Source organism: Vipera ursinii (assembly GCF_947247035.1).
Source record: "Vipera ursinii genome assembly, chromosome: 3".
Taxonomy (NCBI): domain Eukaryota; kingdom Metazoa; phylum Chordata; class Lepidosauria; order Squamata; family Viperidae; genus Vipera; species Vipera ursinii.
Genome location: NC_139516.1, coordinates 104,617,920 through 104,645,669, shown reverse-complemented (window position 1 = coordinate 104,645,669; position 27,750 = coordinate 104,617,920). Strand labels below are relative to the sequence as shown.

General features: G+C 43.5%; 1 protein-coding gene across 1 annotated transcript in view; it reads left to right on the top strand.

The window, feature by feature from the left end:
* Window positions 1-27,750, top strand: part of HMCN1 (hemicentin 1) — a gene marked incomplete at its 3' end in the record, with an annotated part of 535,761 nt that overhangs the window by 40,973 nt on the left and 467,038 nt on the right. Inside the window, 2 exon segments of the mRNA XM_083360257.1 lie at window positions 17,219-17,377; window positions 23,106-23,228. Of these exon segments, the coding sequence (XP_083216383.1) occupies window positions 17,219-17,377; window positions 23,106-23,228 (282 nt within the window).

Sequence of the window (27,750 nt, the reverse complement as noted above, 5' to 3'; positions counted from 1 at the left end):
AACCAAGTCCTCCGCTGCTCTGCCACTCCAGGAGATTGTTCCTGGCCACAGCTCCATGGGCCCCCAGTTCTACAGTAATTGGGGCCTTCCAGAGCGTGGTCTACAGAGTCTAACTCCTCCAGGCTTACTGGTTTCCTCCAGGCCCCGTCGGAATCCGACGGCACCGACCAGTTCACAATAGGTGCTGCAAAGAGCACGGGTCTTTCAGGCTCCTCCGGAACAACCAGGGTCCGCTGGGCTCCACTGGGCTCCACCGGAGTTAACCGGCTAACCCAGGAACCTTCGGGGCCACCAGAAACACTGAAGGTGCCAGGCCGTCTGGGGTAGGCAGAGCAATCAGGAGGCAGAAACAGGTTGACATCCAAGCCACTGCCGAGCTACCGAGGCTGCTGCTGTTGCCGGAAACGCCGCTGCAAATACCGTCACCGTCGCTGTTGTTACCGGAATGCCGCCAGAGCGAGAACAATCTAGAAAACACCGCCGCCGCCGGTGGAAAACGGGCCGAGAAGGCCCAGGCGCCAGCAGCGCAAGCGGCCCGAAAAACGGCCCCAAAAGCAGCGGACGATGTCAAAAGTGGCCTAGAATGGCCCGGGAACAACGCCGCCGCCGCTGCCGTTGCCGCTACCGTCAAAATGGACCGAAAGTGCTGTCGCTGTCACAGTCGAGAGCAGACCGAGACGACCACCAAGATGGCCCGAAACGGCCCGCAAACGCCTCCACCGACACCGCCAACAGTCGGGAACCACCTGAAGATGCCGGCGCTGTCGCCGCCGAAAACGCCGCCACCGCCGCTGCCGAAAACGCCGAAAACGCTGCCGAGAGCGGCCCGGAGGATGGCCCGAAGCGGTAGGAAGACACCGCGAATGCCCAGCCCGGCAGACCAGCACAGCAGCAGACCAGCAGACCAGCGGAACGCCAACGGTAAAATTAGCAGGCAGCAGACAGCATTGTCCAGCTGCCTAACTCATTGCCCATCACTATCACCCCAACACAGAGGGCATAAAGCACCCCTGAGGGGCTCCTAGGACGCCTAATTTCTGGAACTTGCAGAGCTCAGCCCAGCACGTCCGCCTGCACGTCCGCCACCTTGAATGGATGTCCTATGAAGGAGTACAGAGATGTAGCCAGGTCTCCGTGACAACCATCACACAACATTCACGGAGAAGCCTGCTTGCTGCCAACTGCAGCTGTAATTCGTCAATTTTATGGATGAGGGATCTGGCATTGCTCAGAAGAAGACTCGGTGATGCTGGTCTATGAGGCTGCTTTCTGAGTCGAATCAATATCCCAGCCCTGCAGCCACATTTTTGCTTTCACTCCTTTCTCTTTCACTTATGCCATCTCCTCCCCGGCCCGAAGACCATCCATGGAGATCCTGGAGGCTTCACTATGCAGTTCGGTATGTTATGGGACTGCTGAAAATCGCTGGTAATTCTAGATTGCCTTGCAAGTCCGATGTTTAGCAGCTCTATATGTGTGTAGGCTAATTTAGCCCCTTGCACTACACTGTGTACACTCATCCATACACACATTAATCCAATCTCCACACACCAGTACTGGGAGCTCAGGGCCGCTGCATGTGAACCCGCTGCCATCTTGTGGGGGGAAAAAGTGAAAGCACATGATGAAAACATATATACTACAGGCAATTATTTTCTTTTGCCATTCACCTACAGGAATAGAACATGGGAGATTCATTTAAGAATCACAGCTAACTGTCACTGCCAAACCTATTTTAAAGTTATTTTTTTGGGGGGGATCTTGCACTCCTCTTCTCTTTGTAACACATTTTTTCTCTGTCCTATTCATAATCCCATCATGAGATTGAATACATGATTCATATATTCAGTCTCATGATGGCATTGTGAACATGAGTCATGTATTTAGCTGGTGTACATGCATTTCTGAAAAAGCAAGCTTCTAGAGAGTTTCACCCCTTCATGGATTACTGCCTTGTCATGGCGAAGGGGCTTGCATAATTCAATGAAGCTATGAGCTATGCTGTGCAGGGCTACCCAAGATGGACAGGTCATAGCAGAGGGTTCTAACAAAACGTTATCCATTGGAGAAGGAAATGGCAACCCACTCCAGTATCTTTGCCATGAAAACCCCATGGACTCCATGGAAAAAAGATATGACGCTGGAAGATGAGCCCCTCAGGTCGGAAAGCATCCAATATGCTACTGGGAAAGAGCAGAGGGCTAGTACTAGTAGCACCAGAAAGAATGAAGCGACTGGGCCAAAGCCGAAAGGATGCTCAGCTGTGGATGTATCTGGTGGTGAAAGGAAAGTCCGATGCTGTAAAGATTTTTTCTCCATAGGAACCTGGAATGTAAGATCCATGAGGTTGAGGGCAAGAGAACAAGGGGATGACAGAGAATGAGGTGGCTGGATGGAGTCACTGAAGCAGTAGGCATGAGCCTAAATGGACTTCAGAAGATGGTAGAGGACAGGAAGGTCTGGAGGAATGTTGTCCATGGGGTTGCGATGTGTTGGACAGGACTTCGCAACTAACAACAAGAGTGTTTCACTAGATCAGAATGGAGCAACAACTGACTCATCGATTAATCTCTATTTACATCAAGTACAGTAAGAGTAGGGAGGTTGATTGGCTAAATTCCTGAACAAGAATCTCCATAAGTTAATAACAGAACTGGAAGGGACCTTGGAGGTCTTCTAGTCCAACCCCCCAAAGCAGGAAACAGTACACTATTCCAGACAAATGGTTGTCCATTCTCTTCTTAAAAACCTCCAGTGTTGGAGCACCCACAATATCTGGAAGCAAGTTGTTCTACTGATTAATTGTTCTAACTGTCAGGAAATTTCTTCTTAGTTTTAGGTTGGTTCTCTCTTTGATTAGTTTCCATCTGTTGCTTCTTATCCTGCCTTCAGGTGCTTTGGAGAATAGCTTGACTCCCTCTTCTTTGTGGCAGTCCCTGAGATATTGGAACACTCCTATCATGTCACCTCTAGTCCTTCTCTTCATTAAACTAGACATACCCAATTCCAGTAACCATTTCTTATATGTTTTAGCCTCCAGTCCCTTAATCATTTTTATTGCTCTTCTCTGCACTCTTTCTAGAGTCTCAACACTTTTTTATATTGTGTCAACCAAAACTGGATGCAATTTTCCAAGTGTGATCTTATCAAGGCATTATAATCAAAGAGCTTTCCAAGAAAAAAAATAGTTCTTTTTTTCTTTTCTTTTTTTTAATATTCAATTTTATTTTCCCATTTCTTACACAAACAAGTCAACAAATATATTGCCATACATAAATACATACACAAAGGTTTGGGTGCTGCTCGTCCATTTCCCCTTTCACTGTATCCACCCTCCTTCTCTCTCTTCCTTTTTCTCTACTTTCTTTCTCCCTTTCTCCTTTCTTTCCTACTTCCCTCTTCTTCCTCTCCTCTCCTCTTTCCCTCACCACTCCCCTCCCGTTTCTCCCCACTTCTCCTCCTCTTTCCCTCCAACCTTCCTACTTCCTTCCCCCTCCTCTACTCTCTTCTCTCTCTCCTCTACTTTCTTCCCTCCCAGTCCTCTTCTGATACAATTCAGGGGTGATGTCCGAGCAGCTCCTCTCCTTGGATTTTCAATGTCTATATTAGATATGATAATATCCTTATCTCCTCATTTTTCTTCCATCTAAATTAGTGTTAGTCTTTTAAGCATATTCTCTTTTTCACCCACTCATTAAATTTTCCCCAAATTTCATAATACTCTGACTCTGTCTTATCTTTAATTATCATTGTTAATCTATTCACTTCTGCACATTCCATTATTTTCCCGATCACCTCTTCTTCTGGAGGAGCTTTCAGTGCCTTCCAGTTTTGTGCAAACACAATCCTAGATGCAGTGGTTATATGAATAATCAAATATGTGTTCTCTTTGCTATATTTCTCTGGTAAAATACCCAACAGGAATATTTCTGGTCTTAATTCTATATGTTGTTGTATCATCTTTTCTATCCATGATTTGATTATGTTCCAATAGGTTTTAGCTTCTGCACACATCCACCACATATGATAGAAAGAGCCTGGTATTTAATGGCATTTCCAACATTTCATAGATCTGTTCTTAAAAATTTTAGCTAGTTTTCTGGAGACATATGCCATCTGTAGAACATCTTGTACATATTTTCTTTATACGCTGTAGCCATTGTCAGTTTATAGTTTCTTTCCCACAATTTCAGACAGATCAGAGCCATCTTGTAGGGACGGTGAAGAAGGGAGGCACAGTTTTGGCAGCACAGGAGAGATTGCATCCTCCTGGAGAGCCGACAGAAGCTTCCTGGACCAGCAGCTGTTAGACGGCCATTGCGAGCCGTCACAAGCCAGGGCAGCCACTTGGAAGATCTTGAAAGTAAGTTTGGAGGATTGCCTGGGTGAGAAGATTGAGAATCCTTAAATGCTGGAAACTGTAGGGGGGAAAATAAGAAGAATTTGAAGTCGTGTAGAAGTGGGGGGGGAGCGGATTTTTGAGCTGCTCCTCTCCTGGAACTGCAGTGGTGGACAACAATGGAAGGCAAAAGAAGGCAATGAATTAAGTATCTCGGCTGAGAATACCCTTGAAGCTTAAGAAAAAAAGGAAGAGTAAGTGACCTTGAATGACAGCTGCTGAACTCACTGATAAGTTTACAGAGTCTGTTTTTTTTTTTTTTAGTTTGCGGAATGGTGGATTGTTTTTTTACTTTGATTTTTTTTTCTTTTGGACTAAGGCACAGAGACTCTGAAATGAACAAAGAGCATAACCTGTATGGATTTCTTTCTTTCTTTCTTTCTTTCTTTCTTTCTTTCTTTCTTTCTTTCTTTCTTTCTTTCTTTTTTAAGATATAAGGATATTTGGCTTTTTCCTTCTCTTTTTCTTTCCTTTTCCCTTTGTACTCACCTTTACTTGTCGCTGAAATTTTTCATACTGTTCTTTTTTTTGGGAGTACATTTGGATTATAATACCCCATCAACATTTGGATTACAAACTACTGGAGAAAATGAAGACCACAACACACCCAGCAACAGATGCCCTAATATCACAGAGTCCGGTGGCACAGAAATCACTGGACAACACAACACAGCAAGATAGATCCAACATGGAATTGAAAAATATAATACTGGCTCTACACACAGACTTCAAAGAAGAGATTGGCAAACTAAAAGAGGACCTAAAAGAGGTCAAAGAACTGATGGAGAAAAATGAACAAAGATTGCAACAAGTGGAATAAAGAATTGAATTAACAGATAAGAGACTAGAGGAGATTGATAACCGACTTACATTAACAGACAGGAACCAGGAGAAAATGATTATTGCTTTAGAGATGGATAGAGCTGATTATTATTTAAGATTCCAAAATGTTGAAGAAGAAAAGGGAGAGAACCTAGCAGATGTAATGGTGGGAATATTAGCAGAAGCATTGGAGGAAAGCAAGGAAAAGATAATTAATGGTTTAGATGAGATATTTAGAATATACACTAGATATGCAATGAGAAATACTCTCCCCAGAGAGGTGCATATAAGATTTACTAAAAAAGCATTAAGGGTAGATATACTACAGAAGCTGAGAAATGTTAAAATAAAATATAAAGGAAGAGAGATAGTGATGTTAAAACAGATCCCAAGAAGAGTGAGAGACCTGAGAAAGGAGTATCAATTTCTGACAAAATGCTTAATTAAAAAAGGGATAAATTTGAGATGGTTAATACCAGAAGGAGTAATGATAAATTGGCAAGAACAGAGACATAGACTCGACACATTAGAGAAAGCAGAACTTTTCTATGATCAATACTTCGGGCAGCAAGAAGAAGAAAGGCTGAGAGGGGAAAGAGTAATCAGAGAGCAAGGAGACAAGACAGAGAAGCAACGGAGTAAGTATAGCATAGAACAGGAGGAAAGGGTGTCGAGAGAAGGGACAAGAGCAAAAGAGGCAAAAGAGCAAAGAGAGAAGAGAATAATGAGAGCAACTATAACTTCAAATAAATAATCATGGAAGAAGAAATAAAAGCAATTTCAATAAACATAAATGGACTGAATTCGGCTATAAAAAGAAAAAGAACACTGAATAAATTGGGGAAATTAAAAATGGATATAATTTGTTTACAAGAAGTTCATATTAAGAAACAACATAAAAATCTACTAGAATATACAAAATTGGGAGAATTATATACCTCACTTGCAGATCAGAGTAAAAGAGGTGTGGTATTATATATTTAAAAAATAATACAAACTACATAGTTATATTCAGATGAAGAAGGGCGAATTTTAATGGTGGAAGTAATTATGAATTTTAAAAAAACTTTATTGGTAGCGATTTACGCCCCAAATGAAAACCAAGAAAATTTCTATTCAAAATTACACCAGAAAATAATAGAATTGGAATTTGAAAGCATATGTATGATTGGAGATTTCAGTGCTATTGTAAAGGCCGAGCTGGATTATAATACGACAAAAATAATAATAATAAGACCCTAAGGAGAACACTTCCAAAATCTTTTCATAATATGGTGGACAAATTAAATATACTAGATGTTTGGAGAGAAAAATATCCGGAAAAGAAGCAATATACATTCTATTCTAACAGACACCTTTCCTGGTCGAGAATAGATATGATATGGACATCAATAGACTTATTTATAAGTACACAAAATATAAACATCCCCTCAAGCCTAAACTCAAGCTCTTTATAGAGCTACAAGGAGTTCCATGTAAGATGGAGTTGGACTCCGGCTCAGCAGTATCAATCATTTCGCAAGACACATTCAACTTTGTGTGTAGGAGCAGTAACCAGTGGGCTAAACTAAGGCCCTCAGATATTATTTTAACAGATTTTCAGAATGCTCACATTAAAGTTAAGGGTGAAGCCACATTATTGGTAAAATTTAAAGGGTTTTTGGGGCACCTGGATGTCATAGTAGTAGAGGGCCAAAGAACGAGTCTTATTGGACTTGATTGGTTTGATGCTTTGGGCATTCAAATTACGGGCATTAATCGTACACAAACTGCAGACCTCATGACAGTTTGCGAGGAATACGCGGATGTTTTTGAATCAACCCTGGGGATGTACACTGGCCTGCCAATTTCATTTAAGTTAGATCCTAATGTTGTGCCAATTAGGATTAAGCCTCGCAGGGTTCCTTTTGCTCTAAAGCACAAAATCGATTCTGAAATAGATAAGTTAGTAGAACAGGGCGTATTACAGCCTGTTGATGGGGGAAAGTGGGAAACTCCTATTGCCACCCACTTGAAGTCCAATGGGGAAGTTCGCATTTGCACTGATTATAAATGCACATTAAATAAGGCCCTTAATCAACATGGTTATCCGGTTCCTGTAGTCAGCCATATTTTAGCCTCCTTGCAAGGGGGAACCATTTTTGCTAAACTTGATTTAGTGCAGGCATATCAGCAATTGATGGTTGAGAAGGCCACAGCCGCGGCTCAAACAATAGTAACTCACAGAGGGGCATTCAAAGTCAAACGCTTGCAGTTTGGTGTCAGTGTTGCACCGGGTATTTTCCAAGGGATTATGGAACACACTCTTAAGGGTATTCAGGGTGTCTCCCCCTATTTTGATGAAGTTTTCATTGCCGGGGAATCCCCAGAAGTGTTGGCCAATAGGCTCAGGGCTGTTTTGCAGAGGCTCCGTGATGCGGGCCTCAAATTAAAGAAAAATAAATGTAGTATTGGGGTCTCATCAATGGAATTCTTGGGGTTCCTTATCGATGCTAGTGGAATTCACCCCACTGATTCAAAAGTGAAGGCCATCAAAATGGCTCCAAGGCCTAAATCAAGGGGAGAGCTGCAAGCATTTTTGTGCCTCCTAAATTTTTATCACACATTCCTACCTCATAAGGCTGCAATAGCAGAGCCCCTTCATAGGCTGCTTGATAAAAAAAAGCCCCTTGGTAATGGACTAGCTTACATAAAAAAAGTTTCCAGGATTTGAAAGCCCTCCTATCAGAAAGGTCCACTGTAACTCATTACATAGAGTCTAAACCTGTATGTCTTGCATGTGATGCATCTCCCTATGGGGTGGGGGCAGTCTTAAGCCACATAGAGAAAAATGGGAAACAGGTCCCTATTGCGTTTTATTCTAGGACCTTATCTTCTGCTGAGTGCAATTATGCACAGATTGATAAAGAAGCCTTGGCCATAGTGGCTGGAGTCAAGAAAATTCATGATTATTTATATGGCAGGGATTTCACTGTCTACACTGACCACAAACCTCTTTTGGGATTGTTCACAACAGACAAACAAACTCCCCATATACTATCTCCAAGAATGGTGAGATGGTCTATATTTTTGTCTGCATACAATTTTAAGTTAATTCATAAACCAGGGAAGGAAATGGGCCATGCGGATGGCCTCAGCAGACTACCACTGCCACTAATGGATCCTGATCCATCTCCTGCTGCTAAAATATTGTCCATTTAGGACTTACCTGAGTTTCCCTTCCACGCAGGGAATATTGCTGCTGAAACTGCCACAGATAAAATTTTGAGCAGAGTGTTGTCATGGGTATACATGGGCTGGTTGGAAAAAAGTCCAGGCTCTGAATTTCAAAGTTATTTTGTCAGGAGTGTTGTCATGGGTATACATGGGCTGGTTGGAAAAAAGTCCAGGCTCTGAATTTCAAAGTTATTTTGTCAGGAGACATCAGTTGTCTGCGCACAAGGGCTGCATTTTATGGGGCAACAGAGTCATTATCCCCACTTCATTGAGGGACAGAGTCTTACACTCTTTACATGAAGGCCATCCGGGCATTGTAAGGATGAAAGCCTTAGCTAGGAGCTACCTTTGGTGGCCTGGCCTGGATAAGGCAGTGAAGGATCAAGTTCATGGTTGCTATACTTGCCAGCAATCTAGGCCTTAAATGCCTCAGGCCCCAGTTCACAGGTGGGAAGAAATGCACACCCCCTGGTCCAGGGTTCACATAGACTACACTGGGCCTTTTCAAGGACAGCTTTTCCTGATTGTAGTGGATAGCCATTCAAAATGGCTGGAAGTAGTTCCAATCCCTAATATGACTACTGCTAGGACCATCCACTTGCTGAGAAAACTCTTTGCAACACATGGGTTGCCTGACGTTTTAGTCTCTGATAATGGGGCTCAATTCAGTGCTGCTGAGTTTCAGGCTTTTCTTAGAGCTAACCTCATCAGACATGCTACGTCTGCACTGTTTCATCCTTCTTTGAATGGACAAGCCGAACGCATGGTGAGGACAACAAAGGAGGCACTCAAGCGTATTATCACAGGTGACTGGCATCACAGATTGGCAGATTTTTTTGCTCTGCCAGCATTCTACGCCCTGCACTGCTACAGGTAAAAGTCCTGCTGAGCTTCATTGGGGATGATGTTTAATTACTAAACTGGACAGGTTGCATCCAGACAGAGTGGCATCTTAAGCCTCTAGACCAAAACCCCCTAGTGGGCTGCAAATGGGTGATTTGGTTAGGGCCAGAAACTATGGGCCTGGAAATTTATGGGTTCCCGGTCAGGTGACCAAGGCATCCGGACCCCTATCTTATGAAGTGGGGTTTGAGGGAGGGTGACTGGTCAGAAGACACATTGACCAGCTTAGAAAGAGGTTTCCAGAATGGTCACTAAGAGAGGACTGTGGCATAAGTCCCTCCCAAAGTCCTCAAACTGGCACCCAAGCCAGCCCACACCAGAACCACCAGGGTTTCCCCTTCTCAGCAGAAGTTGATTCCAAGGAAGAGCCAGGTAGCTCAGAAGTGCAACATGGAACCCCTGACCAGGTGAGCCAGCCGAATCTTAGCAACCGCTGTGCCTACTCTGTAGAACAGACTGACTCTGGGGTGGGCCAACCTGGTGAGGCCAGCCAGAGCATTTCAATTCCCCTGGATGATGGAGCACAAAGGGACATGGGTCTACCCAGCCCACCGTGTGAGCTGATAGACCACAAAGTGAGAGGAACTTCAAGGCATTTCTCCAGGCCACACAAACCTCCCGCATATCTTACAGACTATATTGTAAAATAAAGTGATGTATAGTGTGTGACAATTGTACCACTACCTACAGAAATTGGGGCATTTTGAAACTGCCTGTAAGCATGTTCATTGAGACGTTGTTTAATCTCTTGTAGTAATTACTGCATTGGCAAGCCGTTTAGCCGTTGTTTAATCTTATTGTAGTCCCTACTGCAATGGCACGTCTGTAAAGGTCGCGTAATGTTATTCTAGCCACCGTGAATGCATAAGCATTATTTTTGATTATTTTGTTATTATTTTGTTATTATGTATTTTGATTGTTGGGAGTGATTCATAGTCTTGGCTGTTGTCAAGTTTATTAATGGGATTATAGCCTGATCTTAGGAGGGAGGGGTGTTATGTACTAGGCTTTTGGGTACCATACCACGTGTGTTACTGGAGAGCTAACGGCTCTCCAGCAACCCAGAAAGGCTGTCTCCGGGCCTGCAATTGGTCAGCCTCAGGTGGCAAGCGCGGGTTCAATCTTATTGGCTGCTACCATAGGGCTTGGCTATATATTGGGGCTGGGAGCAGCCCAAGCTCAAGTACAGTTCCATCTAGAAATAAAGAATGAGTTTCTCTATAATCAGCCATGTGTCTTCATTCCTGCTCACCAGAACCCACTACATAACAATAACTATTACAAAAAATTAGTTCTTTTTCATTTTCTCTATGAACAGTGTGTCTGAGGACAAAAGGAAGAGCTAAACTCCTCCCTCTCCAATGAGGGCAGAAATCTAACTTGTAATGGTAACCTCTAATGGACTTCTAATGGTAATGAGTATTTAGACTAGACCTGGGCATTTTATAGACAGAACAGGTGTAGAGTTTTAATTTTGTATGGGGGTCAAATCACTTTGGTTTCCTTCAAGCTAACGTTTCTCTGAGTTCTTGATATATTGGATGAGTCTACCTATGGCTCTTCTTTTCATACTTCCTGTTCTGAATCCCCATTTTTTTTAAGCTTAATCTTTATCTTTGGTTTTCCCTTGCTGTGATATTTCTTTATATATTTTAAATGCAGTTTGAACAAGGTACTTTTCATGCCTATGTTAGGTTATGTTTTATTTAATTAACGTAGAGGCTGCCAGACTGCAAATGATTTTGGGCACCTTACATTAAAAAGAAAAGGAACAATAAAAAAATATTAGGAAATGGATAATAGACATCCAGAGAGACAGATCGAATACAAAAAGCAGCCTACAGGGACAGAGGTAACCACTCTACTCCAAGGTCTGGGAGTAAACAGTTTTCGAAAATTAGATGGCCAGCTGTAACTGGGGATTATAATCTGGTAACATGTTTTAGAAGGCCTCAACATCTCCAAAATGACAATCAGATTCAGGCTGAAGATGTCCTTGAGTTACCCAGATAACCCAGAAAGGAGAAGATATTTTCCTTCTTTTGGTCTTATTTCTACAAAGATATTTAAGGGCACAAATAAAAAATGGTGGCAGCAAATCTCAGTTGTAAGCAATGACTTTGCATCAACTCAAGTTGTCCAGGTTGAGTTTGGGAGATCCAGCAGTAAAGTTGGCTTTGCTGGATGTGACTAATTGGAAATGAAGACAAAATATTTGGTAAATATTAGATTGAATATTTAGGATGCCAAATTTTGTATTATATGTATAAACATCTTTAATATCTGTAATACATAACTTAACAAGTCAGACGATGAGGTAAACCGATTTGACAGAAGAACACGTGGGAACTTTGACAGCTGTCAAAGTTCCTCGCAGGGCGCAGGCGCAACCACTGACAGCTCGCGGCTGTCAAAACACCGAGCCATGCGGAAGCCGGAGCTGTCAAACACAGACAACGCGGATTGGACGGGGAAGACGTGGCGCCAAAATAAACAAACCTGATTGGCCCTCACTGACAGCCGCCGGCTATAAAAAGCCGGCAAGTTATTCTGTTGTTGTCTTGCTCTAAATAAACCTTTAAGTTAATAGCCTGTCGTCCCGAGTGGTCCTTCGGCTACTTCACTGGCGACGAAGGTGGGATCGCTCCAGAGCTGAAGTCACGGCCGCGGAAGAGAGTTCCCGGCCAGAGCTGTCACTGGAAGTTTAACTTCCAACAGAGCGAGACCCAGGACCGGACGACATGGCAAACTTCGGCCGCGTGAGGGAATTCGACACCCGACATCCCGAAAGGTGGCAATCACACCTGGGCCAAGTCGAGGGATTCCTCCTTGTCAGCAAAATCACCGATGACAGAGCAAAGGCCGCCGCACTGCTATACATCAGCGGACCCCCCGTCTACGACGCTGCCGTTGGGCTGTTCAGCCCGGTACCCATCACCGAGGTATCCTACGCGGACCTGGTAGACCAGCTGACGAAGCATTCTATGCCAGCCCGATCCGAACTGTACTGGCGGGTTCAATTCGCCCAGAAGAAACAACGTCCAGAAGAACCCGCAAACGATTTCATCGCTGGGGTCCGACACGCCGCGCGGAACTGCCACTTCCCCGACCTAGAAGACCGCATCAGAGACCAGGTGGTGATCGGGCTGAGGGACGAACGCCTACAGAAGAAGCTGACATCCAAGACTGACATGAGCCTGGCAGAGTTGACCAGAGAAATCATGGCCTACGAGTACAACCACAAGAAGAAGCCGACTACCACGACCCCAGAGAGTCCAGCGACCATCTTCCAAGAGAGTGCGACCCTCAGCGACAGCGACGAGTCGGTGGATTTCACCGACGGAGAAGCCCTGCAGCGCAGAATGGAACGCAGGCAACCGAGGAGAAGCGACACTACGGACCACCGAAGGTCCAGGAACCCCCCTCCGCCACCGCCGCGTTACGAGCAACGGGCCACCTGCGCCAGCTGCGGGGGCAACCATGCCCGAGGAAGCTGCCGGTTCAGAAATGCTAAGTGCCACAATTGTGGGAAGACCGGCCACATCAAGCCGGTGTGCCGCAGCAAGGGCCGTGACAACATCAATGATTTGGAGGCAAACTCCCCAGGTAGGCCAGCTACCCAGGCCAACAGAGGAAAAACGCCAGGGGCCCTGGTAGAAACAATTGACAGGGTAAACAGCCTAAGCTCAAAGGTTAGGATCAGGGTAAAAATTCAGGGGGTGCCCTGCCTCATGGAGGTGGATTCAGGGTCAGCAGTCTCCTTAATTTCATTTAAAACATATCAGGAGATCTGTCAACAAGGCAAGGGAAAAATTCCTCTGAGGCAAACCCAGGTCCACCTAGCAGACTTCCAGAAAACCCCCATTCCTCTGGAAGGGAGGGCTAAGGTTACAGTAGAGTACAAATCTTTCAAGGGCCCCCTAGAAGTGCTGGTAACGCCCGGGAATCGCACCAACCTGATAGGGCTGAACTGGTTCGGGCCGTTAGGGATCGCCATAACGGGGGTAAATACTGTACAATCACCCAGTCTCGAAGCCGTTTGCAATAAGTATGCAGACGTCTTCGATGGCACATTAGGAAAATACACGGGTCCCCCCATCTCTTTACAATTAAACCCAGCAATCCAACCCATTAAGATAAAGGCTAGGAGAGTGCCCTTTGCCCTTAAAGAAAAAATTGAAAGGGAACTAGAGCGCCTCGTAGGGCTCGGGGTACTTGAACCTATGGAGGGGGGAAGCTGGGAGACCCCAATAGTCACCCCGGTAAAACCTAACGGGGAAATAAGATTATGCGCGGACTATAAGGCGACCCTCAACTTAGCACTCAGCCCCCATGCTTACCCGGTGCCAGCGGTAAGGGACGTTTTTGCTTCCATCCGCTCCGGTGCCATTTTTGCCAAACTTGATCTCACGCAGGCGTATTTGCAACTGCCTGTCACTAATGACACCGCGGAAGCCCAGACAATTGTCACCCACCGCGGTGCCTTTAAAGTAAAAAGGCTACAATTCGGCATATCAGCAGCCCCGGGTATTTCCCAGGGTATCATGGAGAAAACCCTGAAGGGACTACCCGGGGTCTGCCCCTACTTCGACGATGTTCTCAGCGCCGGAGAAAATGAAGCAAATCTAGCTGACAGACTGTCAGCTGTGCTGAGCCGGCTCAGAGAAGCCGGCCTCAAACTTAAGCGGGAAAAGTGCTCCATTGGAGTCACATCCACAGAGTTCCTAGGATACAAAATAGACGGTCAAGGTATCCACCCTACCACAGACAAACTAAGGGCTATTCAAACTGCGCCAAGCCCCAGGAATAAACAAGAACTCCAAGCCTTTTTAGGGTTATTAAACTTTTATCATGCCTTCATTCCCCACAAAGCCACTATCGCAGAACCTCTGCATAGACTCCTAGATAAGGGAACTGCCTGGTCCTGGACCAAAATTCAGGAAAATAGCTTCCAATCACTAAAAAAGATTATTTGCAATAGTTCAACGATCACCCTTTTCCGAGAAGATACACCAATATGCATTGCTTGCGACGCATCTCCCTATGGAATTGGGGCAGTATTAAGTCATGTATACAAAGACGGCACCCAAAGACCCATAGCCTTTTATTCACGCACTCTGTCAAAAGCAGAAAGAAATTACGCACAAATAGACAGAGAAGCCCTAGCAATAGTCGCAGGGGTTAAAAAATTTCATGACTACCTTTATGGGAGACCCTTCACTATATACACAGATCATAAACCCCTATTAGGGATATTCACTTGGAATAAAATAACACCTCAGATTCTCTCACCGAGAATACTTTGATGGTCCACATTCTTATCTGCCTATTCTTATCAATTAATCCATAAACCAGGGAAGGAATTAGGACATGCAGACTGCCTCAGCAGACTGCCAATTCCTAGCAAGGACCCAGACCCAGACCCAGCTGGCCTGATTTTAGCAATTTCGCAACTCCCAGACTGTCCCCTCTCTGCAAAGATTATAGCTAACAACTCAGCTAAAGACAAAATACTCAGCAGAATTCTCAGGTGGACCACAACAGGGTGGCCAGCTCAAAACCCACACTCCCAATTCCAGCCATACTTTAACAGGAAAAATGAAATATCTACGCATAGGGGATGCCTGCTGTGGGGAAATCGAGTCATAATACCTAACAAAAACATAAATCAAACATTAGACATCCTACATGAGGGACATCCTGGCATTGTCAAGATGAAAGCGATGGCCAGGAGTTATGTATGGTGGCCAGGCATTGACAAAGAGATAGAAAAATACGTGGGAGGGTGCTACACTTGCCAAGCAACACGGAACGAACCACCCCAAGCACCAATTCACAAATGGGAAACGACAAAAAATCCATGGTCACGCATACACTTAGATTTTGCAGGACCTATCCAGGGACAAAGTTTCCTAATTGTAGTTGACAGTTATTCTAAATGGTTAGAAGTCACTCCCCTTAGAAAAACTACATCAGGAGCCACAATACAAGCCCTAAGGAAAATATTCGCCACACACGGCCTCCCAGACACCATAGTTTCAGACAATGGGCCTCAATTCACCTCTCGTGAATTTCAGATCTTCGCTATGAAGAATTGTATTAGGCTGGTCACATCTGCACCATTCCACCCATCGACGAACGGGATGGCAGAAATTATGGTGCGTTCTACAAAAGAAGCTTTAAAAAAATTCGTCAAGGGGAACTGGCAGCGGCGACTCAGCCAGTTCCTAATGTCACAACACGCAACGCCATGCACAACAACGGGCAAATCACCGGCGGAACTAAGATGGGGGAGAAGGCTGATAACGCGGCTCGACAGATTACATCCTGACACGTTCCCGGAAGAAAACGAGCAACCGCAACCAAACCGTACACTCACACCAGGCCAAATGATATGGGCGCGATCTTATACAGATAAAAACAAATGGGTCCAGGGGACAGTGCTTAAACAAACAGGACCCATTTCCTATCTCATATCCACACAAACTCACGGCAATCTACACCGCCATATAGACCAACTCAGACCCAGACAACCACCACACACCCCAGAACCCCAACCGGAGGAACATGACCACCAACCCCCAGAAATACTTCCGTTGTTTGACCAAGACGAAGAGGGACTAAGAGACGCGCTACCAGCACAACCAGACATCGCCCCTCTTCCACGCCGCTCCGACAGAAACCGAAGGGCCCCCGCCTACCTAAAGGACTACCAGTGGGCAGGGTCCAACAATCAAGGGGGTGGGAACGCACCAGGGGAGGGGTAAGGGGTGTATTATATGTATAAACATCTTTAATATCTGTAATACATAAGTTAACAAGTCAGACGATGAGGTAAACCAATTTGACAGAAGAACACGCGGGAACTTTGACAGCTGTCAAAGTTCCTCGCAGGGCGCAGGCGCAACCACTGACAGCTCGCGGCTGTCAAAACACCGAGCCATGCGGAAGCCGGAGCTGTCAAACACAGATGACGCGGATTGGACGGGGAAGATGCGGCGCCAAAATAAACAAACCTGATTGGCCCTCACTGACAGCCGCCGGCTATAAAAAGCCGGCAAGTTATTCTGTTGTTGTCTTGCTCTAAATAAACCTTTAAGTTAATAGCCTGTCGTCCCGAGTGGTCCTTCGGCTACTTCAAATTTTATCCTAGAAGATTTTTTTGAGTTGTGTGTTTAAGTGGTGTACATGAAAAATCAGCTGTTATTTTTAATCATTTTGTTTCTAAAATGGGAATAATAGGAGAAACAGAAAAAAGGCTTAAGAAGATGAGGCTTTTTAGGAATAAAATAAAACATATACAACATTGGGAGTCAAGATAATATGGTAATTTATCAAAGCAATGTTTTTTTATACCAGCAGGAAAAAATAATAGAGCTTATATTATTTTTTCCCCAAAGACAGAAAACCATTGCCAGTTCACATGAATCAAAAAACCAAAAAAAAAAAAAAAACCAAACACATTTCCTTTTAAAACATTCTTCTGCCATGTTAATTCTAGCTGCTAGATTTTTTTTCTTTTGGCTTGGCTTTCCATTGGAAAATCAGAAGCTACATTTTGAAGTATTGGTGCTCCCAAACAGAGTAATGAATCAAGTTGTAATATACAGAATTTAGCTAATGAGCAGTTTTTACTGATTCCTTAGATGTGTTTCTTCAGGTGATCTTCCAGATAGACTAGTGTTAAAAGCAATTAAAACTAAAAAATAGAATGCATTAGTAACTTGCAAAAATACTGTTACATCCACAACCTTAGAAGTACAGGAAGAAAAACCTTATTGTGTAAACTATAGTATTAGGATTAGAATTTTTGTAACTTCTTTATCTTTCAGATTGATTTTGATTTAGGTATTTTGTTCATTTCTCTGTTTGCCATAGGGAGGTGGTGACTGCCCAGAGATGAGCATTGGGGCCATCAAAATTGCTCTAGAAATTTCTCTTCCTGGTTCATTCATCTATGTATTTACTGATGCCCGGTCCAAAGATTATAAACTGACTCACGAGGTCTTGCAGCTCATTCAGCAGAAGCAGTCCCAGGTATGAGCCCTCTTATAATACTGCCTGTTCCAAACCACACTACAACTGTCTTATGAAATATATATTTTGTGTACAAAAGGTGGGCAGTGCTATACTATTCTATTCAGAAATAAATCTTAGTATGTGAGGATGATTTTGTTATTTTATGAATAATGTGTCTGTTTATTGTATCTTTATTGTGAGCTGTTTAAAGGCAGAATGATTGAAATGGTATAAAACTTCCTTCCTTCCTTCCTTCCTTCCTTCCTTCCTTCCTTCCTTCCTTCCTTCCTTCCTTCCTTCCTTCCTTCCTTCTCTCATGGTTCCGACAAATGCAGTACTTCAAAGAACTTCAAGGCATTGTTTACCTTAAAGAATCTTTTATTACACTTGCATAGCTTTGGCATGTACATATTAGAAGCCAAGATCTGAATTCTCCTCCCCTGAACACATTGTATCAACCACAATTCCCTCCCTTAATTTAATGTCATAAATCACATTCTCCAATTAGCTTAAAATGCAAAATTTCCCACCTGTTTAACAGCCTGCCAAATTATTATCTTCTCTCATTACAAACAGTCTTGGGATACATTCTCCCTACTCCCCACAGTGTCCACTAATTCTACCTCTAAAAATAATATACGAGTTAAAGGAAGGCTACATCTCCCTATGTTGTCAAGCAAAAACATCCGATGTTAGCAGCATTGACATCTGGCCCCCCTTACAAAAAGGATAGACACCGTAGCATAATTAAAAGCCCATTAAAACCCTATCTTTTGGTTTGTTGGGGTGTTTCTTATAAAACCTTTTGATGAGTCGGTCGGCTTTCACATCACTAGATTTCACCCAAGTGGCTTCAGACAGCAAGTATCCTTTCCATTGTACTAAGTACTGCAATTTCCCTTTAAAAATTCTAGAATCAAGAATACACTTTACTTCATAGTGGGTTTGACCCGTCACTATGAGGGGCCCGGGTGCCTTCTTAGGGGGAGGTCTTAAAGTGGATTCTTGAAAAGGTTTCAACAAGCTGCAGTGAAAAACAGGATGAATTCTCCCTAAAAGCCTAGGGAGTTTCAATTCTACTGTGACTGGGTTGATCCTTATGATGGGGAAAGGCCCCAAGAATTTTCCATCCTAATTTCTTACTGGGTAACATTAGGTGTAAATATTTGGTTGACAGATAAACCTTTTCCCCAACTTGGAATGTTCTTTGAGGGGCTCTCTTTTTATCTGCCTGCTTTTTATAAGTCTCAGAAATCTTTTTCAAAGCAGCTTTTGTGTTTCTCCAAACTTCTTTCCACCCCATCACCCATTGATCAAGTGTCTGGGAAGCAGAGGACAACTGAGGGTATTCAGGTATTGGGCTGAATTCTTTTCCTGTGGCTACCCTGAAAAGCGTGTAGCCGGTGCTGCTGTGAACAGAATTATTGTAAGGCACCTCTGCGAAAGGGAGGAGGTCTGTCCAGTTTGTTTGTTGAAATGAAACATAACATCTGAGATATTGCTCCATCATCTTGTTAGCGGATTCTGCAGCCCCATTGGTAGCTGGATGGAAAGCAGATGATAGGCCTTGAGATGATCCAATTAATTTAAGAAAACTCCTCCAAAACGTTGCTGTGAACTGCACCCCCCTATCTGAAATCATTCACTTAGGGGCTCCATGCAGCTGGTAGATATGTTTCAGGAACAATTTAGTGAGTTGTTGGACTGATGCAAGTCCTTTCCAAGTGACAAAATGAGCCTGCTCCGAGAACAGATCTATCACAGTCCAGATGACAGTATTTCCTCTTTCAGGTAGGTCTACTATAAAGTCCATAGCTATTTCTTCCCATGGTTGAGAAGGATCTGGCACCAGTTGCAATAACCCAGGGGTTTTCCCTGGAATTCTTTTCATGGTGGCACATACAGTACAACTCCTGACATAATTTCCCACATCCTGTTTTAGCCCCGGCGACCAAAATTGCTGGCGGATGAGATGTAGAGTTTTTGGATATCCAAAGTGTCCAGCCTGTTTTATATCATGGCTATGTTTGAGAGCATTAAGATGGAGGGCTTCAGGCAAATGCAGTTCCCCCCCCCCTTGTAAGCCAAACCATCCCTGCATGTTAGGGAGGCTTGATTGATCAGTGAGGAGCTTTTGTTTTATTTTCTTTGCCCCATCATGGTTAGGGGCCCTGCAATGTGTGAGTTGAGTGGCAGTTTGTGGACTGGGGATGATTGCTTAGTTAACCTCTTCGCATTCGCTTTTGTACTGGGGTAATCTCGATAACGCATCAGCTAGGAAGTTTTTTTCCTCCTGGTATGTACTTTAGAGTGAAGATGAAACAGTTAAAGTACTGTGCCCATCGCATTTGCGTTGGGGACAATTTGCGAGGAGTTCTCAGTGCCTCTAGATTTTTGTGATCTGTCCATACTTCAAAAGGCACCTTGTTCCCTTCTAGATCAGTGATGGCGAACCTTTTAGAGACTGAGTGTCCAAAACCGCCTTGCCCCTGCCCTGCCCCCACCTCTCCTGCCCGCTGGGCCGCACACCGCCTCCATGGCCCACCACATCAGATTGCCCAGGCAGTCCAGCAGCGTTATGGTGGCCACACCCTCTGTATGTGCCCCGCAGCATCATCTGCATGCGATGGGGTGTAAGGGCGGAGTTTTGTCCTTGCTGCCCGGCTGCCATGTCCTTGACTGCAGTGCTCTGTGCAGGCTATGCCCAGGGTGACTCTCCTCTGAGGGAACTGCTGGTGAGGAGGGAGCCACAGGGGGTGATGGAGCTGGGGCAATGGCATGCGTGCCCACAGAGAGGGCTCTGAGTGCCACCTCTGGCACGCATGCCATAGGTTCGCCACCACTGTTCTAGATAGTGTCACCAGTTTAATAGAGCCCACCTAATTGTGAAGGCCTCCTTCTCCCAGACTCCCCATCTCCTCTCGCTTTCAGTAAATTTCTTAGAGGTGTAGGCACAGGGTTGAGGGACCCCACTTTTATTCTTTTGCAGTAATACAGCTCCAACTGCCACATTGCTGGTGTCAGCTTGAATTACAAAGGGCTGCCCTGGGCAGGGGTGCTTTAGAACCGATTCAGCAGCAAATGGTCTTTTTAAATTCTCAAAAGCTGTTTGGCAGCTCATAGTCCATGCTAGTGGTTGGCCTGGTCCTCCTTTGTCTGTTTTTAATTGTTCTGTAAGGGGTAGGGCAATCTTGGCAAAGGAGGGGATGAATTGATGGTAGAAGTTGGCAAAACCTAGGAATCTCTGGAGTTGTTTGCGAGTCTTTGGGGGTTGCCATTCAATTATAGCTTTCACTTTGGCTGGGTCCATTTCAATGCCCTCAATGGAGATTCTATAGCCAAGATAATGTAATCGGGTTTGGTGAAATTCACATTTTGACAATTTGACATAAAGCTTGGCATTCAATAGTTTCTTTAACACTTCTGTCACCACCTTATATGGTCAGTCATATTCGTACAGTATGTCAGGATGTCATCAAGATACACCAGATCCCCTTTGTATAAATGTTCATGTAGGACCTCATTAATCAACTGCATAAATATGGCTGGGGCCCCCTGCAGCCCAAATGGCATGACTTTGAACTGGTATCTTCCCAAGGGGCAGTTGAAGGCAGTTTTCCACTCATCCCCCTCCTTTATTCTCACCCAGTAATGTGCTTCTCTCAGGACTAACTTAGAGAAGACACTCCCCTTAGCCAGATGGGTTAGTAAGTCTTTCAGGAGGGGGAGAGGGTATTTATTTTCCACACTCACCGCATTCAGACCTTTATAATCAACACATAAATGAATAGACCCATCTTTCTTTTCTTTAAACAGCACAGGGGCTCCCACAGCAGACTTGGCCCGTTCAATGAATCCCCTTGCTAGGTTTGTATCCATGTACTGCTGCATCTCCTCCATTTCAAGGGGGGACAAAGTGTACATTCTTGGTCATGGAAGTTTGGCCCCTGTCAACAGTTCAATGGAACAATCATTGGGCCAGTGAGGAGGCAAGGTATCACATTCTTTCTCACTGAATGCCTCTGCTAGGTCCCGATACTCACTAGGGATGAGTGGCTCGCCTGGTGGCCATGAGGCAGCCATGTGCGCTCACTCATTGGGTGGGCTGAAATTCCCTGTTGAATCAATGGGGGACTTGGGCCCTATAGGTAGTCTCACAGCTTTCATTCCTTTCTCCCACCAGATAAATGGCTTCCATTTATCCAACCAGGCTAATCCTAGGATCACAGCCTCAGTCATTTTGGGAGCCACCAGGAAATGAATGAACTCCCAGTGCTATTTCTAGGTGTAGGGGCTCCGTTAATTGTGTGACTAAAGTCTCTCTCATCAGGGAGCCATTGGCTTGCTCAAACCTCACAGGTTTGAAGAGGATTTTTGCTCGTATGCCCAATTGTATGGCAAATGGTAAACTAATGATGCATCGGGAACATCCAGAATCAACTAGCACTTTTAAATCTACCTGTGTACCCAACTTAGGGATTATGAGCTTGGCAGGTAGTGAGAAAGGTAGGACATGTTGGCTCACCATCGGCTCATTCTCTCCTTCGTCGTCGCTGTCGAAAGAGGGTAGAGTGGGGGAGAATCCAGCCTGCATCCTTCCTTCCTTCCTTCCTTCCTTCCTTCCTTCCTTCCTTCCTTCCTTCCTTCCTTCCTTCCTTCCTTAAGATTGCTGTCTAATATATCCTCAGTCGGGAGCCAAATCAATGGTATAGCTAATTCCAACAAATAATAATGAGGCTCAAACAATATTAATCTATGATTTTCTACCACACCTTACAATTTCTATGATTCCAATTTCTGTGATTCCATTGATGATATTAAGGAAAACAATTTCCTTTCCCCATGTAAAATTATTGCTAATTCTGATGCTTATTTATCAAATTTATGTAGCCAAAATACCCTCACTTGTGCCAAGAATGAAAATAGCCACAGCTTGGCAAACCCATAAGAATGGAAGAAGTTAAAATAAAAATTAGATGAGGTCAACTACAAAACTATCCAGTGAAGACTAAACATGCTCAACCATGGGATGTAGGAGAGGATGGAAAAGTTGATATGGCTGGATCAGGATATTCCATATCCTACTGTTTTCTTGCAAAGGCATTTGTATATGTGTTTGTCGTTGTGTTGTGTGTGTGTGTAGTAATTTCTTGGACTTTCTGGAATGCTGAACCAAAAAGCTAAATCCCTTGAGCTGTCAGGCAGCTCCTGTTGTTCTGGTGCTACTGATCAAAGTTGGAAATCCAGCTGTAATTCAGACTGCAAAACATAACCTGGAACATGCAGCCAGAGAGGAGGAAAAACACTAGAAAGTCTCCTGAAAACAAGAGACTGTAGTTGCAACTTTTACCTCTTCATTCAAATAGACCTTCAAACAGACCTGGCATTTCCAGCAGTTATTTAGTTAAATAAAGTAAAACAAAAGCAAAAATTTGTCTAGGCTTGATGAGTGGCATATAAGTTTAATAAATAAATAATACATAAATTTGACTATAAAATAAAATTTGTAATTACATAATATTTAACATTAATAATTAACATTTGACATATTAATGTAGTCTGCCATTTTTCATTGTTATGAAATGTATTGCTAATTGTTTTGAAATTGAAGGTACTTATAATTTTTATCTCTTTAATATTATAGTGCATAGTTTTCTTCCGCTAACTGATTTCTGATGATCTGTTTTTCTTATTTTCATATGAAGACTATTTAAATAACCATCTTTTTTTAAAAAAAATCATGCAGATTGTATTTGTTCTAACTGGAGACTGTGATGACAGAACACATACTGGTTATAAAGTCTATGAAGAGATTGCTTCAACAAGTTCTGGTCAAGTTTTTCACTTGGATAAAAAGCAAGTTAATGAGGTATGATGGGAGCTTGTCTTGATGATAATCTAATTGTGTTTTTAAAAATGGAATATAGGATAAATATTTAGTTTCCTGAATTTCATCTCTCTCTCTCTCTCTCTCTCTCTCTCTCTCTCTCTCTCTCTCTCTCTCTGTGTGTGTGTGTGTGTGTGTGTGTGTGTGTGTGTGTGTGTGAGAGAGAGAGAGAGAGAGAGAGAGAGAGAGAGACAGAGACAGAGACAGAGAGAGACAGAGACAGAGACAGAGACAGAGACAGAGACAGAGACACAGAGAGAATTTGTGAATTAATTAGGCTTGGAGATAAAACTAAATAGACCCAGGATGTTATATTTATTTATTTGGGAGGTGCAAATCAAATCAACTTGCAGTAGAATCCACCAAAATTAAATCATTAAGCATCTGTTTTTTAATATTTACTCAAGGGCACTGAACTGACTTCATGATGGAAGAGAAATTTGAATCTAAATGTCTTTTAAAAAAAACCTAATTGTTAGAGAATGCCTTTTTTTCCTGGGAGGGTAAAGCTTGCATCTGTGGCAGATACATGGAAGATGTAAAAAAGTACTTAGTTTCTTATGGGGTGGCAAATTTCTATGAGAAGGGAGACCCAGATTTGAATCCAGACATAGCCACGATAACTAAATGAGTAACAAAATTCTCTCAAAAATTCATTTATTTTATTAGGGTTATTGTGGGAGAAAATAGGTATGGTATGTGTGCCACTTTTTCAATAAAGGGTGGGATATAAATCTAATAAATACATAAATATAAATCTAATAAATACATAAATGAATTAAGAAGCTCCACAGAACATCAGATGTTCTGACTATGACATTTTATATCTTTTTTGTTTTTCTATTCATTTTCAACTTCTTTTCCGTTCCTGTGCTTTTTGTCTTCTCTTTGATATCTTTCTTTTTCTTTTTTGCTCCTCACTTTATATTAATTTGTATCAGTTTTTATCTTCTTGTTTAAAAGTTTTAATAAAAATTATATAGAAAAATATATTGGCATTGTGTCTTGACTTTATTTTATTCAAAATGCCAGATTCCCTGTTAGAGCAGCAATCCTTTCCAAGAAGAGATATCTAGATTTATTTATAGGAAGAATTATTTTGTTTAATTATGACAATTGTTATGCAAAAATAATTAAGAATAAAAATACTGGAAAAAGTTCACAGAGAAATAGAATATAATGATTTTGCTAATAAATTCTTTATAGAAACTCTATTTTCTATAATATCTTTGTTTATAGCATGTAAACAAAAACAATTTTATTTCCCCATCTTCTTATATCTCACTTTTCTTGTTTTTATCAAATGTTAGTTTGCTTGTTCTCCCCATCAATGGGGCTTATTTTTTAAACAATTTATATTGGCTTTAATATAGAGAAATAAAGAGAAAAAAGTACAAAACAAGATGAATAATAATAATATGATAGTGGACTTAGCAGTATTTGGAGCAGAATAGAAGAGAAACTGGAGAAGATAACAAAATACAAAGACTTGCAAATAGAATGACTTTAGCAAAAGAAAACATAATTCCACTAGTGATAGGTGTTTTGGGTACAATCCTAAAACATGGACTGCCACTTAAATCCCATCAGCACTGACAAAATCAGTCATTTGTAAAAGGAAGTAATTTGGAATAGGTCAGGTCCTGTGACGATACCTTTAATGCCATCAACAGCAACATCTGCTGACTCCAAGTCCTTTGAGAGGATTCAATGGGTGGACAAAAATGCCAAATCTCATCAACCAAATATTTGATTGACTGTACAACCATAATAATATAATAACAATAGCACCACAAACCTCTGTGATTAACCCCAAGCTTGGGACTGGAGCCAGGTCTTAAGAACCTTCCAGAACCCCAGGTGAGTAGATGCCACTATTCTTGAGTAGGCTCACCACCACTTTCTTTAAAGCCAGGGAGACAAACCTTCTCTTAAAGAGGATAATAAAATACCAGGCCATGGACCTATCTCTTGGTCATCTCCTGGGCTTTCTTAACCCAGGAGGGACCAGGATCTAACAGATAGGTGGATGAACTAACAAATTGGATGAACTTGTCCACTTCCTTGGGCATCACAGAATTGATTTCAGTCCAGATAACCACATAAGACTATGCCTTGGGCAATTCACTTATACTTGCCTAGTGAAATACATTCTCAGACATATGGGAAAACATTTTTAAACATTTTAGCCTTGACCACACAAAATAATATTGGTAGTCTCTTATATCAGTAGAGAGCCAATTCATAAGCAGAGATGCAACAACCCAACATAGTAATATTGGAATGGCATTGTTTTTCCATTATAACAGAATAATATATCCCAAGCTTGGCTTATCTTATTCTGGCATGCAGGTTTCATGTAACAATTATACAGGAACAGTTTTTCACTTGCTTTCGCTATATGAATTTGAATTAGCCCAACTTCTTGGCTTTGATATAAATGACATTTTCCAGCCACAAAAGCAGGTCACAAAAGAAAATACAGCTAGTCCTCAAGTTATGAATGTAATGGAGCCTGCCCATTCCATTTGTAACTCGAGGATTCGTAGGAGTGAATGGCGTAACGTGAACGCCATCACTCGCTGCTTTCGCCCACACATTCACTAATCGAATGCACAGGTTGTTAACTGCACATGGGGGGGCCTAGTGATGGAACAGGCCACCTGCTTCAGACCATCCAAGGCCTCCCCTGACCCACTGAAGTATCATGTTCCCCACAATTGCTTCCCCCGCCAATCTACTGCACCAGACTCACTTACCCTGCAAAGATCTAGGGAGATGTCTCCACTCAGCTTGCAAACACTTTGGGTTCTGAAACTAGAAACTTCTAGTGCCGTGAGATCACGTACCTTCAGTTGCAAGATTACAGCACTGAGAAGTTTCCAATCTTCATGTGTCGTTCTTGGCCTCCATTTTCACTAGCAAAGGCCTTGAGGAAAGGCTTTTTGCAAAGATGACAAAAGGCTTTGCAAATGGAAGGTAGGCTTTAATGTTTCAGGCCTTCCATCCATTTGCAAAGCCTTGCAGAGAACAGAGGCCTAAAGTACCATGAGATCACACGAGATCAGTCGTGTGAGATCTCACATTACTGATCTCAGTGATCTGCTGGTATTTGAGGCCTCCATTCTCTGTGAACACACTGATGCCTGAAGCAGCCAAACAGGCCAAGAAACTGAAGGCTCTCTAGATCTTCGCAAGGTGAGTATCCACAGGCCTAGTACCTATGGAGACCCAGGGGGTGGGGAGGGAATAGCCAGGGTGAATATTGCAGTGCCTCTATGGTCATTCATAAGGGTGAACAATTGCTGTGGTGCTACAACATTTGTAATTTTGGGAGTTGTTCGTAAATACTAGTGGGTGCTTATTGCATAACTTTGAATGTTTTCTAAGGGAATATTTGTAACTCGGGGATTACCTGTTGTATAGGTAGATTGGCAGGGGAGTGGTTTCCCACCGGCGGGAAATCCACGAGCCTGGGTTGGGTGTTGTTTCTTTGGCGGGAGATTCCTGGCCGGGGGTTGGCTAGCGTCCAGCGGCTGCTGGGCTTATATTGAGCCACCCGGACGGGGATCCCCAGTTGGCTCCACGTGTACTAATAAACATCACTGTTACAAATACCTCGCTGTACGCGTCGTCGATCCGGACATAACAAGTGGCGACGAAGGTGGGATCGTACGGCGGAACAGCGAAGGAAGAGGCGGAAGCGAGCAACGCGCGAAGCGGGAATTTCAAATTGCCGTCAACCGAGAGCAACCGATCGCCGCGAACTAAACAGCGAGCATGGCACAAGTCGGATCCCTGAAGGAATTCGACCCAAACTTCCCCGAAGACTGGGAGGAGTACGTCGGCCAGATCAAAGGGTTTATGCTCGTGAATGGCATAACGGACGACTGGAAAAAGGCGGCAGCACTCCTCACCATCAGCGGCACACCGGTTTACTGGGTCGCCATGGGACTGTGTCAACCTTTGCCGGTGGCCAGCGTATCGTACGCCGATCTACTGGCCAAGCTGAAAGTTCACTTCACCCCCAAACGATCGGAACTGTACTGGAGACGGATATTCGAAAAAAGGAACCAGAAGCCAGGCGAATCGATTACCCAATTCGTGGCCGCCATGAGAGAAGCTGCCCTGCGCTGCAAGTATGATAATCTAGAGATCCGAATCTGCGATAGGGTGGTCCTGGGGCTGCGAGACGAACAGCTACAAAATAGAATAATTACAAAGCCCACAGGAAACTTGCAGGAGGTTCTGGACGAGCTTCTCAAGTATGAAAATACAGGGAGACGCGACCCCCCCCACAACAGCAATGGCGCCACCGCAGAGATCAATCAGGAGTGCCATGTGGATGGTGGGGAGGAGGACTACTCATGGGAAGCCGACATCAATGAGATCACCCGGAGGGTTGGAAGAATGCCAGCAAGGACAAATCGCCCAGAGGGCACGGACCGATTTAGAAGGCAACAACCACCGCCGCAACAAAGACCTCAGAGGGAGAACTCAACCC